The 15,363-nt window shown below is 34.0% G+C and overlaps 1 protein-coding gene across 1 annotated transcript in view; it reads right to left on the reverse strand.

Moving 5' to 3' along the window:
* The window catches only part of rngtt (RNA guanylyltransferase and 5'-phosphatase), a 133,417-nt gene that overhangs the window by 72,799 nt on the left and 45,255 nt on the right, over positions 1 to 15,363 (reverse strand). The window contains 1 exon segment of the mRNA XM_051874160.1: positions 13,861 to 13,932. Within this exon segment, the coding sequence (XP_051730120.1) occupies positions 13,861 to 13,932 (72 nt within the window).

The following is a 15,363-nucleotide window of genomic DNA, read 5'->3' on the forward strand; positions in this document are numbered from 1 at the left end:
GATGCAATTGGCCTTCGAATACGGCTTTTGAAGGATGCAGCCTCTGAATTGAGATGCAGCTAGTGTGTCAGATAAGAGAGACATCTAAAATGTTCAGAGCAGTGGGTCCCCAGAACCAGGATTGAAAACCAAGTAAATAATCAATCCATTGAAACCGTTTCTTTTTATTAGTTGTAAACAGCAGTCAGCAGCAGTAAAAATAGGTTTCAGATAACACATTTTCTGATGATAGCTTTGCGGAACCAAGCAAATACATATACCAAGGTTCCTCGAATCCAGCCCTGGAGGGCCACTGTCCTGCAGAGTTTAGCTTAAACCACGATCGAACTCACTTACCTGCAATTTCCTATACTCAGAAGAGTCAGACTAGCTTGTTCAGGTGTGTTTCATTAGGGTTGGAACTAAACTTTGCAGTGTAGTCCCTCCAGGACTGGATTTGAGGAACCTTGACATATATCATAAACAACTACTGTTCTGACATAGCAGAGAAAACCTAACAGAGTAGCACTTTGCGGCAAACCATATACTGGGATCACCCACACATGATCTCACTGACCTTCTTCAATACATCTGAGTATAGAAGAACTGAAAGACTCACAGAAACATCAAACTGTCTGCCATGTTAGCCTGCTGCATCCTCCACAACCTAGTTGAAGAGGAATTATGTTAATTTCATGGGCGTGTTTGCACTGTTACTTCATTTGCATATTTCCTTTAGTGAACCAGGAGCTAAAACTCCAACAGTGCATGAAAATAACGCTAACAGCAGGCACAATCCATCCTGTAGTGTAATAACAAAAATAAAAGACAGGACTATTAGCTTTCATTTCTTCTACATCCCAGAGGCCACAAATCATCACTACAGGAACTGAATTTAAGAATTGGTAGGAAACCTTGAGCCTGCATCACAAAGACAATACGAAGAGCTTAGGTATTTTAAAAAGTGCTGTTCATTTAGTATTGCTGGGGGCCTCCAAAGGCCAGAGACTGCCAAATGAAGCAAAACATCAGGGCCCCCACAGTGCAAGCTGACCGCTTGGGCCCCTGGGAGCCTTGGTGCATTTAGTGTGTGCTGACCATTGATGCATTAAATGCACTTACCACTAGAGACCCCACTACTATTTTCTAGGTCTATTTTACAGAAATCCTAAGTTTGCCTCCCAAATCAGCTTTTTCCTCAGTTTCTTCTTCTAAAGGCCATCACTTATTATAGTAGAATGAGGAGTGTTCAGTGCCATGTGGTGTGTTTGAAAGGCAAAGATGTTGTGTTTGAACACCAGAAACGAAAGCATCGCTAGGCTTTACAAGATTAGATGCCAGATAGCAAAACACGGCCAAAGCTGATGCTATGTCTCTGACTCGCTAGCTGTCTAATAAAATGCATCTCAGTTTAAGATGGTGGATGTGTTGAAAGATTCTAGTCCAGTCCAAAACACAAATCTGACTGCACATAATCAGTTTGCAGGGAAAGAGTGTTTCCAAGTTACTGTTTTCTTACAATGAGGACTAAAGAAATAGTCACTGGATTTGACAGTTAGCAATATTTATGACACTGGATCTTGGTTAAGGTGCTCCGTAACCAGCACATTAAATATTCATGAGCACTGTACTTCATGCTTTGCTTTTTAATTGTATGTCTGTGAAATAATCAGCTTTTATTACTTTTACAAGTCTACACTTATTTTACAATTAATTTTTTTCTAACACTTTTTGAAGAGCTGTGTCATTACTGCACATCAGGCTGCCATTGCAGTTTGAATAATGTCAGATTAATCTATCCCTAAACGACAAAGTGTGCACTGTGGTTGGTCGTGTTACAGTAGGTAGTCAACCAAAATGCCTATTACCACCGCAGCGTTAAATACAACCCAGTCATATGTGACACTTGTTCGTGAAATCACCATCAGGTGGGGCAAAGAGATGGTTTACAACATTGCTCAGTAAGGCTGGAATTGTTGATGTAGCCTACTTGTAAATGAAGATAAAATAATGAAAAAAGAAAAATAATACAGCATTATAACAATCTTATTCATCATATAAATGCTTAATGTGACTAAATTACTCTAACCAAATTATTTAAAAATAAAATGTTTGAAACTACATTTAATAATTTACTGATGTTTTACAACAGGTCGCGCATATTCGTTATCTGTCCTTTTTGACACATCTACACAGAGCCCTGTGCATAGCATGCAGAAAAATATAGTGTCCATGAATTAAGAAATCACTTTTTATTAAATCATTCCTTTGTAGCCTATTAGTTAAAACGTTTATTAATTCATTCCTACTAATTCCTATTAATTCGTTCTATGATTTGTAAAACGAAGAAACAATTTCAAATAAACAGCATGGGGATAGTTTAACTTATTAATTATTACAGGTTTGCATATAAAGTGTGCGTTTTCCCTGCGTGATTTGATGTAAAATTATACATATTTTGTTTTGAAGCTGATTCGTGCATAAGTTTTGCATGTACACGCACCAAGTTTGGGGGAAAATATTAATTAGCCAATACAACCTAAGAGTTTTGTTATTTAATGAGATATGTATTATATATCCATTTACATGTCAGCCTTCTGTGGAAAGGACTTTTACAAATCAGCCAATCTAGAGATTCTGTATAGCAAATGTGCCGCATTTCTGAATGACTACAGAGAACAACACCTGATTTACAAAATTCACTTCCAAACGCAAAGGTACAGTTCAGACTTGCAATGTTCAAAACTGATGGTTTAAATTCAGAATATTAGCGTCAGTAAAGAAGTTATTAATGTATGAATGCGCTTTGGTTCATAATTCAGAATGAATATGCGAATCACAATGAAAATGTAAGTTTAGTTTTATTATTAATGATAATTATTTTTATGTTGGGTTTAATAAAACACAAATTGTGCTATTATTAAAATTTCTGCTGTTTTTCACAAAATGCAGCATGATCACTGGCAGTCGGGTTAAAAGAATATAGGTAGGCTTAAACACGGCCCCCTTGCACTATAACAAACAAAAATACACACAATCATATCTCACAGTCAATGCCAGAACTGTCACCCTTTAAAAACATTAGATGCATGATGCCACTGATTATTTTATTACTGTGAAGTGAGAGAAATGAAAAGCGCTTCTCTCTTGTGTGAGCAGACACGCTGTGTGCTGGAAAAAGAGCATTTCGTGGAAAGGTATGGGAGCTGGTCAGCAGTGTCAATCACACAGGTTCAGGTCCCGTACAAACATAGATTGCTCTTCTTTTTTTTTAATAATGCTGAGAGATGTGTGTATCCTGCAGTTCGAAAACACATTTTATTTATTTTAAAGACATCAAGACATACCCTCCCCACGGGATTTGAACTGGCGTTTTCTGAATGGGAGGCAGGCGCGTTAACAAGGATGCTAGACTACAGCCTCTACCTTTTGAGGCCAGGCTTTACTCGCACAGCTGGCCTCCGTTACATAAACAACAAATGCTTACAAAGGCTTTTGATCACTAAATTTGGTTATGTGAATGTGATTTAAAAAAAATGTAAAATCTCCACTATCACTGTTTAAATGCTACCCACTACTTAGAGATCAAGAGCAGAAATGCATTTCAAGAGCAAATAAACGCCTTCTGGTTGAGTACCATCTGCACATGTCACTGAGATTCCTGTCTAAATTGGTGGTTCTCAGTCAGAAAAAAAAAAAATTTAGATTTTTATGCTGAAAGGTCTGGCTAAAGCAGTGTTGTAGTCAAGACCAGCTCATTCTAGTTTGAGTCCAGACTGAGAGTACAACAACACTGCTAAAGCAGTCCAATCCAGTCCAGTCCAGCCTGCAAGGTGATTTATAGAAAAATAGCAAATAAATTATATATAGACATTCATCACTCACACATACGCAGAAATTAATGCTTTTCATTTGAAATCAAATAATTTTTCCACAGCATCTGTGAGTAGCTCACAGCAATGTGTCCATGTCAACACGGACAAGCACAAGAAAAACAAAATATTAGAAATTTCATTTGACAGCTCAGGCCTGTAAATAAATGAGCATTTTCATTTTTAGGCCAAACTTTGTGCTAATGTCCAATTTCAGACACATTTTTAAAGCAATTTTTTAAAGCTTTTTTTCTTTTTATGGTCAAAGTTGCTTAATTAATATTCCCCAATTACCAGTTTTGTATGTTTATGCAAATGCCTCTGGTGAAAGAATGTACTAAATTTCTATTTGTTGTCCCACAATATCAGTAATTAAAGAGTCATATTCTAGACTTTAATAAATACAGAAAACCATGTGCAGTACATGTGCTTTTTTTTATCTGATAAGAAGACATATGCAAAAACTATGTTGAAAACACATTTACTGAATAAATCCATCTATGTGCAACAAAAAAACTCATGTGATTGGATAACTAACCATTGGACCAATCGCATTGCACAGCATCTCAAATGTTGGTTTGATCATTCTGAAAGGCCTGAGCCAAAGTCTGTCATTGACACATTTGCAGGAATACAGACAAAGGCAGATGAATAAAGTTCCACAAGGCGACTGTGAAGGTACGACTAATGTAGGGAGTACAAACAAGGATAATTAATCAAACACAGCTGATGCATATGAACTAATATGCATGACGGTAACCAAGGAGACAGATGAGTGGCGGGAAACTGAACGAAGAAACGAGACAAATGAAAACAAACTGAAAGTCCATGAACAAAACTAAACAGAATGGTGACAGTCATCAGAATGATTTGGTTTACTTCCCTTCCAGAAGCGCCTCACACAATTGCGTTCCCAAACACCAGCATCAGAATGCAAGAGAACATGACAGCATTTATTGTGTTTCGTCTGCCACTCTGGCATGCAAGTCATTTATGATGTAGGAAAAAAGAGCCACAAAGGCTTCCCCGATTGCAGCAACTTCCAATTTTATAACAGATATTTTGTTCCCAGGAAGTGACGATTTTGTTCTCTTGAACAATTCTGGAAACACAAATGTTTTATGCGATAGTCCAATTTTGCGGCTATGTTAAATTTGCAACTTTGGCTAGAAACATAGCTAATGTTCGAAAGGGTTGAAGAATGTGGAGGACCTAGAGGATTTTTCTGAAAAAAAGTGAGCAGTTTAACTGCTTAGGACAAACAAAGGGACTTATGAACAACTATGACAAAAATAAATGAATAAATGAATAAATAAATAGCATCCAGGAGACAACACACTGTACTGAGAATCAAGCATATGTAAAAAATTTTGAACAGGCATTTTTTAAATTTATTTTTAAGTGAGCTATAAGTCTGTCTTGTGGACTCTAAACATCCGTTTTGTGAAATAGCTTAATCAGGGCAGTACTAAAAAAACATGCCATTTTTATGATCCCTCTTATTTTGTTAAAATTATTAACATTTTGCAGATTGTTCTAAACACCTGTGAAGAGATGACCCCAGCCCGTGAGGACTTCAGATGGCGCAAACTCTGGATCAAATTTTGCTATATATCCTAATCATTAGTAAACATGTATTCATCACTTCAATGTTCTCATTGCTTCTGCCTTAAAATAATACATTGTTTAAATTAATACATTGTTAGCTAACTGCGTGATTTGTATATGCACACTTCTGAAATTACATTACTTGGACACAGTCACCTCTGACCCCAACAGATTACTCTCAATTGTAATGTTGACATGCATTTTCTGTAAAGCTGTTTTGAAACGATATGTATTGTGAGAAGTGCTATACAAATAAATGTAAATTGAATTTAATTTAATTTAACTCTGCAGGGTGTATGTAAACTTTTGACCACAATTGTAAATGGAGCATGAATGATAATTTTACAAATAATTTAATTTTTGTTGATTTGTGTTAGGCCCATTTGTAAAATTATAGAGTGGATATTTTTATCAATTTGTTTTGATATATATGTGTCAAAATTACAGATGCAGAAAAGTGCCTAGATGTTAAAATTGTGTTTTCATCACTGCTCATTATCACACTACAATACAAGATTACTTGTCAAACAAAAAATTGTAAAAAAGCTGTAAAATGTAACGCTATCCATGTAGTTTTTTTTTTTTTTTTTTTTTGTAAACAGAAAACTTATTTTTTCTATTTCAATATTTTCCATTTATTCTACTGTTGAAGTTTAGAATACCTAATATATATATATATATATAATTATTTAAAGAAACTAATTCCTCAGGGTTGCATTGAATAGATTAAAATCAGAGACTGATTACAAATGACTATTTCAAATAAATTCTGTTCTTCAAAAAAAAAAAAAAAAATCCACCTCTTGTGATGCACAACCATGCTCAACTGTTCTAATATTAAGCACCACAGCACCAAATTAGCATATTTTAAGGGCGAGATTATACAATGTTTTCTTAAGAGACTGGAGTAATGGCTCCTACAATGGCTGCTTTGCCATAACAGGGAAAGATTGGATTATAAATGTATTTTAAACAATAATAACCATTTTAATCATTAATGATTAAAATGACCAAATGCCTTTGGCTGTATTGTTAAACAATTAATTGCAGCTACAGAAAACCTTGATCCAGACTCTTGAGCCATTCACACAGAACACTTTTTTTTTTTATTTACTGCACTGCTTTTCCATTGTTTTCTAGGTAAACATGCACTAGACAAACGGCTTTCAGAATGCTGTGTCAATTTAAAAGAAGCTGAACTTTTAAAAAAGTGCATCTCCAGACCATTCAACTGCCCTGCGTTTCATGTTTTTAAATGCAACAGTGCGTTCTGTGTGAATGACGCCTACGTATTTCTATAGGACAATATGCTATATGCTATAAACCTGTGTATATTTAAAAGCTATCATTATTGTTGTGGTAGTGCACGTCTGATGCACGGCATGATTATGTGCAGATGATTCGACTTTGAAACCTGTGTCATTTCTCAACCCAACTGTATGTCTTCTGTCTCTTCACCATTGTCCTATTTAATAAAAAGATCAAAAGGCTAAAAAAAAAAAAAAAAAAAAAAAGAAAAAAAAAGAAAAAGAAATAAGAACACTATCATATCACTTTGACTTATGAAGGCCCTTCCTAGTACAATATATGATTGATACATACACTATATTCAAAGGTTAAGATTTTTAAAAAAGATTTTTAATGTCCATTAAGGCTGCATTTATTTGATCAAAAATACATCAAACCAGTAATATTGTAAAATAAAATTGCAATTTAAAATAACTGGGTAACAATAAGGTACATTAGTTAACTACATTTTTAACATGAACCAATAATGAACTGGACTTCTACAGCATTTATTAATCTTTGTTAATGTTAATTTCAACATTTACTAATACATTATTAAAATCAAGGCTTGTATTTGTTAACATGAACAAACAATTAACTGCTGTATTTTTTATAAACTAATGTTAACAAAGATTAACAAATACAGTAACAAATGTACAGTATTGATCATGTTAATTCATGTTAGTTAATAAATTAACTAATGTTAACAAATGAACCTTATTGTAAAGTGTTACCAATAACTGTTTTCTAATTTAATATATTTTAAAATATAATTACTTCCTGTAATCAAAGCTGAATTTTTAGCATCATTACTCCAGTCAGTGTCACATTATCCTTCAGAAATCATTCTAAAATGCTGATTTGCTGCTCAAAAAAAAAAACATTTCTGATCATTAACAATGTTGAAAACAGTTATGCTGCTTCATATTTTTGTGAAAACTGTGATAATTTTTTTTTTTAGGATTCTTCAAAGACTCATGATCAAGGCTGCCATTACTCCACTGACACAATGACAGGGCAAACAGCCATTCATTGGAAGAGTAAAGGCCTCACTTCCTCTCAAGTAACTTCGAGGAAATGAGCTCAAGAGAGGAAAACGAGATGCTGATTTCCTCTGCAACTTTATCTGCTGTTGAAAAAAATGACTGCTTTACACACTATTTGATCTCTTATTTTTCAATTTTTTTTTTTTTTTTTTTGTAGTGTCAATTATTTTCTCATTTGAATTTTCCTGAGCCTCCACTGCTTCCTTTATTTCCTCAGAGAAAACAGCCCTGCTCAGAAAACAGCATAATTATGTTGCTTAACTTTTAGAACAGGCTTTGTGTCGCATGATTGTGATTCCTTAAAAATCCTGTCTAGGGAGGCGGCCTCACTATGTTTTGGAAGAGTCACAGAGACATTTAATAGAAGTTAAATCTGTACATAAATGTTCTGTCAAAGCGACCTGGTATATTACTAGACTATCAAGATGATGTGTGAGAACAAATAATATATTAAAATTCAATATCCCTATAAAAAAAAAAAAATTAAAAAAGCAAAGCAAGATGGAACTATATTTTTGGAAACACTGATTCATGAGTAAGCAGGGGTAAGGTATTGCCTGCCAGGCCCAACAGGGAAACACAAGAGAAGCAGACCTACAACAGGCCAGAACACAGCAGGGGGATTCATAGGACCGACAGGAGGTGTTGGCCAAGGAAAGTGTAAAGTGACAATCCTTTGTTTTCATACCATATGCCATATGTCCATGAAGAGAAGCTTAACTCTTCACACTACAGGGAATATTCTCTTTAAACGTCATATCATCCAGCAATATTTTTATATTTTACAAGAAAAATTGACCTTGACCTTGCCAAAGCCACCACATTGCTACTGTGTTCCGAACGGTCACAAAAGCGTTGCTATGTAGTTGCTAGGATAATGTGCAGTCTTCATTCTTAAGCTGGGGACACACTTAACGACTAGATGAAACATTCTAAGACTGAACTTAACGCATTTAAAGACTGTTTCCATCGATTGGAACAGATTTTAGTCTTTGACAGTGAGAGAGGAGCACAAACCTAACGACAGTCCACTACACAACACACTTAACGACTGGTGAGTCATGACAGGTCATTCTGCCGAACTCAATTGTGGGTGATCTTGTACCGAAACAAACATTGATGTCAACAGACAGCTGCCACTACTTATTTGCAGTGCAATTTGTGCAGAAAAATCTGGTGATTTTATTTATGAAACGTTTAACATAACTTGAATAATAAAAAATACAAAAATAAAAAAGAAATCACTTTTTCCTTTTTGCCGTTATCGCCTGAGTAGACACATTTTCATTATGTATTTCCTGATTAATTTCATTAATTACAACATTTCTAGTGCTGTTTTTTTAAACCTATAATCAAGCAATAAACTGTTATTTTCAAATCAGGAATTAAAAATGAATTGGTTCATTATGAGTTTTAACCCATCAAAACTATGGGTTATTTTTTCGTTCCAGTTACCAGTTAGAATGAAATAAATTACTGGTTTACTCATTCCAAAACATAAGTATTTTAAAATGTTACTTGTATGTTTTAATTTTAATTTGATCAGTCTACAGTAAATGTAACAGTAAACGCTCCCAATACTATTTAACAGGACTGCCAACGTTATCTCATGACCAATTCGTATGTATTTTACGAGGTGGCTAATTTGTACAAAGTCATACAACCTCACTCGTACTAATTTGTACGATTTGTCTAAACCCAAGTGACGGGTAGGTTTAGGGGCGGGGTTAGGGGTAGGTCATTTGTACGAATTCATATGAATTGGCAACTCATATAATACGAACGATTTAGCAAAAAAACATATGAATTCGTATGAGTGAAGTCGTATAAATTCATACGAATTAGCCACCTCATAAAATACGTACGAATTGCCGTGAGATCAGGTTGGGACTGCAAACACTGGAAACTCTGAAAGCATGACTTCATTTGACAAGAGCTGCAGAGATATTCAAGGAACTGTATTTCCTCATCATATTTCCTCAAATATATTAGATATAATTAAAGTGTGTATATAAAATTATTTTATTTACAAACGCCATGATTTTTTTATTCGTTAGACTATTTAAATTAATATATATTCAGAAACAATTAAAGGATTGTTCACTTTCAAATGAAAATTAGCCCAAGCTTTACTCAATCTCAAGCCATCCTAGGTGTATATGACCTTCTTTCTGATGAACACAATCGGAGATATTTTAATAAATATCCTGACGCATCTAAGCTTTATAATGGCAGTGAACAGAGGTCATGAGTATGAGCTGAAGAACGTGCTTTCATCCACATCCATCCATCATAAACATACTCCACACAGCTCTGGGGGGGTTAATAAAGGCCTTCTGAAGCGAAGCAATGCGTTTGTGAAAAAAAAAAAAAAATCCATATTTAACCATATAAAGTTATGAAGTGAAATATCTAGCTTCCACCAGACCGCCTTCCGTATTCAAGTTACGAAGAAAGTGTAAACTGGTGTCGCGTCAGTTACACTTTTTCCGTAAGCTGAATAGGGAAGGCACAGGACGTAGCACTTTCTTCGTAAGCTGAATACGTTAAGGCGGTAACATTATAAAACATAACATTATTAAGTAAACTGCACATATAAATATTATGTAACAGTGACAAATTCAAATGATTTGTATTTACTCGAAAATAAATACAGCTTTACTTGAATTTTTTTTTGTTCATACAACTAAATTGTTATTTGTACAAATTACTCAATATAGTTGAGTGGAACCACTTGACGCTGCTTTTAAGTAAATCCAACAATTCATTTTTTTTTTGAGTCGTAGTCTAGTCTAGTATTTGGAATCTTCTACCGATTTATCCTACCAATGGTCATTTGTTTTCCAGCCATGTTGACTGTAGTTGGGCTTCTGTTTTTGCCCAGTTTTGTGTTGCTTTTACACGTCTGTTAATAAATACCTGTTTTGAACTTCCCTTTCTGTTCTGTGTTGGGTTCTGTTTGCAAAAACCTTACATAAATTATTATTTATATTCAGCAAGGACACTTTAACTTGATCAAAAGTGACAGTAAAGACATTTATAATGTTACAAAAGGTTCAAATAAGTGCTGTTCTATTGAACTTTATATTCATCAATCACTTTATATTCATTTTGATTCTGTGCAGCATGCTAAGTCAAACATCAATCAATATTCCCATCTCTCTCATTTTGGTTGTTTGCCAATTTGAATTTTATAGTAAAATGCTGTATTTTATGAATGCATTGGTTTATCATTAAGAAACTTGATGTGTGTCTTTGGCACAGTCCCTGAAGCTACCCGTTTTGGGCTGCTGCAGTATAGTGGTCAAAAGAACTTTAAATAGTAAATTTACAATTAAATTTTTTTTGAAATTCATCTGAAGGCCATAAATCTCACCTCTTTCTATTCTTTGGGTCCTACAGAATACAATGGTATATATTTTCTCACTTATTTCTGAACATGAATTGCTTGGTGAAGGCTAAATAAATGTGTTAAATTTACACGCAAATGCCGTCAACCTTCATCTGCATTGCAAGCCAGCTGCACGCTGTGATGCCACAAAATTTTGGTCGTGGTTACAATAAAAAATGCGGTCTTCATAATGCCATACAGTATCTACACTGCCAGCGCACTTGTTCATAATACAACACTACTGACAAAGACAAACAGCAGCAACAGTAAATTGTGTCTAATGTTATGAGAGAGTGAAGAAGAATACAACAGCCTGCATCATCATTACTTGACAGCTCACCGGTTACATTACTGTTACATACGGTAGGTGACAGGTTATATACTCTTTCGAAATCAAACTGTTTTGTGCTGTGAAGGCTATTTCTAAAATAACCCCATAGTGCAAAATTTTAAAAACCCCATAGCACCATCTAGCATTCAAGTTATAAGCTTTTAAGTTTCTGTTACTGGCAAATTTATATATTCCTAAAACAATATAAATATGATTCAGCACACACGTACAGTGTCACCTTTGAATTGTTCAGTAGAATGTAAGTTGCTCTTTGTAAAACTGCTTAAAACAAACAGTGAATTGAGTGAGCAAACATTTTTATTTATCAACTGTCATTTCTATTAAAAAACTATGTCTGAAATACAAGGAAGGCAAATATTAATCAAAGAAGAGACGAATGAGATGGATATGAAGATATGAAATGAACAGACTGAGAACTTTATCTTATTATATAAAAACATATACGGATAAAGTTTTCCTTTGAGGACATTTGCAGTTGAAAAAAAACAAAACAAAACAAAAAAACACACACACACAATAATATCATATTGTGGCTGAAGAATCGTGAAAATATTGCATTGTGATTCCCACCCCTAGTTTTTATTGTATTTTTGATCTTCAGCCTTGGTGAGAATAAGAGACTTCTTTTTCAAAAAGATTAAAAAATCTTACCAACCCCAAAGGTTTGAATGGTTGTATTTATGGGCAAATAACTATAAACCATTTTTAATATTTGAAAATCAAAAAGCCTTAAATGGAACTTCACAATGTCAGCTTCCTCTGTTGCATGGGAGGACTAAGAGAAGAGCATGTGGAGGGATACGGGACACTTCTAGTTTAATAATCTAAACCTCCACAACACACTCACAACGAGGATGGCCAGCATTATCAATGCAGAGGCAAGCTAAAAGCAATAAACTCAAGAATCTCCTGCATGCTGTTTGTAAATGAGAATTCCAGCAGTGCTCGACAAAATGATAGTTCAAGAGACACATCTGTATTAGTCTTTAATGTACACATATTTTAAATAAAAATGCAATAAATTTAGTTGATGACATGTGCTTAGTGTATACAGTACGTGAGCACTATAACTGAATTGAATATTAGTCTTCTGAAGCATCACTGGACAAGCTCAATTAATGTGCCGTCTATATTTACACACTGGTTGCCTTTGGCATCAATCATAAAAATGACGGATTAGCATTGCTTTTTTGGAAAAATGTTCCTTTCGGTATGGTAACCAAGCAAGACAAATCCAAGCGTCCTGTCTCAAATGCACACCATGTAGCAGATGATTGCCTGGATTTATTTGATTTATACTGCTCTGCAAGGAGCAAAAAATGATGCAAGAACATTCTAAGATATACTCATTCCCTCCCAAAACTAAGATGAATGTGAATTATGACTTAAAATGAACTAAACTACACAATTTATTAACATCCAATCAATATGATATAAAAACTGACCCTATTTTCTGTCCTAATACACATTCCTGGTCTTATTGTGAATGTTTTAACACTGCATGCTATTTGACCGAGAAAAAAATTTAATAAATCTCACCAACTCTACACAGCTTCAGGAGAAAAAACATTTTCAGAAAATCAACCTTACCTTAAAGCTCCTCTGAAACAATGTGCTGTGAAAATTGTTCTACAAATCAAACTTACTTCATTATATTTCCTTTTTGCTTGATGCCACCAAGCAGTTTTTTTTAATAAATATTCCATTTCATGAGGAAATATGTGACATTAAAGAAGTAAAATAGCCTGCATATGCCGTTTCATGACCTATATGACTTACTTTCTTCTGTGCATAAACACAAATAGAAATTTTGAAGAATATTTATATGTAGCACATGGATGGCGACTTCTACACACAAAATAACAAACAATTTGTTCCAAGTATTCTAAAGCCATACAATTATAATTCAGCTGAGAGGAATAATTTTTAGAGGAAGATTATCAATAAATTCAAGTCTGTCGTGTCTAAAGTGCCATTTTATAATTTAACATGCTTGCTAATTAAATCTGAGAGCAGCAATGAAGGGGAAGTAAAGTAGCCATATGAACTACTTTTATTATCTTTGTGTCCTTTTTGGAGCTGACAGTATCTGACACTAAACCTTTCCTTTTGTGTTTCACAAAAGATAGTCATACAGGTTTGGAAAGGCATGATGGATAGTAAATTATGCCAAATGTAATTGCTGGGTGAGACACCCCTGTTTTTGCTCACTGTAATGCATTTGCTCACTGTAATTTGCATTAGGGCAACTGCCAACAGTAATTATTAATTAAATAAAGAACAAATAGGAGTGTGTGTTTGTTATCGTAGCTGAAAGGCACTCACGTTAAATTTAATGATGTCGTAGATGAGATAGCGAGGGACGGGCTGACCATTCACTTTGTCAATAATCATCTCCTGCAAAAAAAAAAAAGATTATGACGATGAGAAATGCAGATATACCGCCCATAAAAACCAGCCAATAAAAATCAATATGATGTAACAATGTGATTTTGAAGAAGAAAAAAAAAAATTCGAAATTAAGAAATTTAGCTTGAAAGATCAAACACAGGGACAAATCAAAGTATTGTTAGGTTAATATGTGAGGTCCAAATGTCTGAGATCATTGAAATCTGTTATGTTTTTTCATTAAACCTGTAAATTAAAAGATTTAGGATTTTCAAAAGGTTAAACAAAGCAAAGAAAAAGAGTAATCAATAATAATAAATAATGAAACAAGTCAACACCGATCTGTGGCAATGTAGATCAGTGACCTTTACACTGGTGAAAAACACATTTTTATTGAGAAAAAAAAACTAAATTGCACCAAAAACAAATAGTCTGAAGCATGGGATCACTTCATATAAGAGAATATAGTTTCATGCTGCAGAAATTTTAAATTTTAATGATGAAATGAGAATGATGAAGTTACACAGCAGAGCAGTTGAAGGTGTGTTTAGGTTTCCATTAGAGCTGTGGTTCCCAAATTTAAGAGTGTGATTTTGCACTAGGGCTACTGCCAACAGTAATTCTTAATTAAAAGCCTGAGGCATTTAACATCCTTCTGCATACCCCCTCTCTTCCCCTTAGACTGCAATCACACCTTTTCCATGAAGGGACAATATTTTCCCCCTTAAATTGATTTTTAGGTGCATTTAAGGCAAGCAAAAAAAAAAAAAAAAATTCAACCCTATTAAAATGTCATGTTTTATGTCAAATTCTTAAAATTTCGTTAATTTAATTATTGATATAATAAATAAAGCAATAAATTAAACAAAATCAATTTCAATCAAATGAAATCAGTTTCAACACAAGCCATCTTTGCACTGCAGTGGCACAAGCTGCCTCTAGATGTATTTACACTAGGGCTGGGTATTGACACAATTTTCACGATTTGATTCGATTTCTATTCACATGCTTGCAATTCGATTAGATTACGATTTCGATTCGATTATTTTGGATGTAGTATATCAGTTACAGTACATGGCAAAATTTTCTAGAGGAAAAAATCTCTCAACTAATGCTGTAAACTACACATGGGAGTCAGTTGGTACTACTTTACTATAATATTGAAGGTTAAAATTAAAATTAACTTATTTATATACAAACACTTAAATTACACTCAATTATGTTTTTTTTATAATAAATAAAGTTTAGAATTACATAATGATATTTCTACTCCAATTCGTTTTTTTTTTTTTTTTTTTTTTTTTTAAATATAAACTTTTAAATCGTGGCTGTCATAACTGATTTATACAAACATGCATAATGAATATGTAATGGTGCATAGCTATATTTATCAGAATGCTGCTTTCTAGAGTTCATTTTTCTAGCTGACTAATGAGTTTA

Source organism: Ctenopharyngodon idella, chromosome 20 (genome assembly GCF_019924925.1).
Source record: "Ctenopharyngodon idella isolate HZGC_01 chromosome 20, HZGC01, whole genome shotgun sequence".
NCBI classification, from domain to species: domain Eukaryota; kingdom Metazoa; phylum Chordata; class Actinopteri; order Cypriniformes; family Xenocyprididae; genus Ctenopharyngodon; species Ctenopharyngodon idella.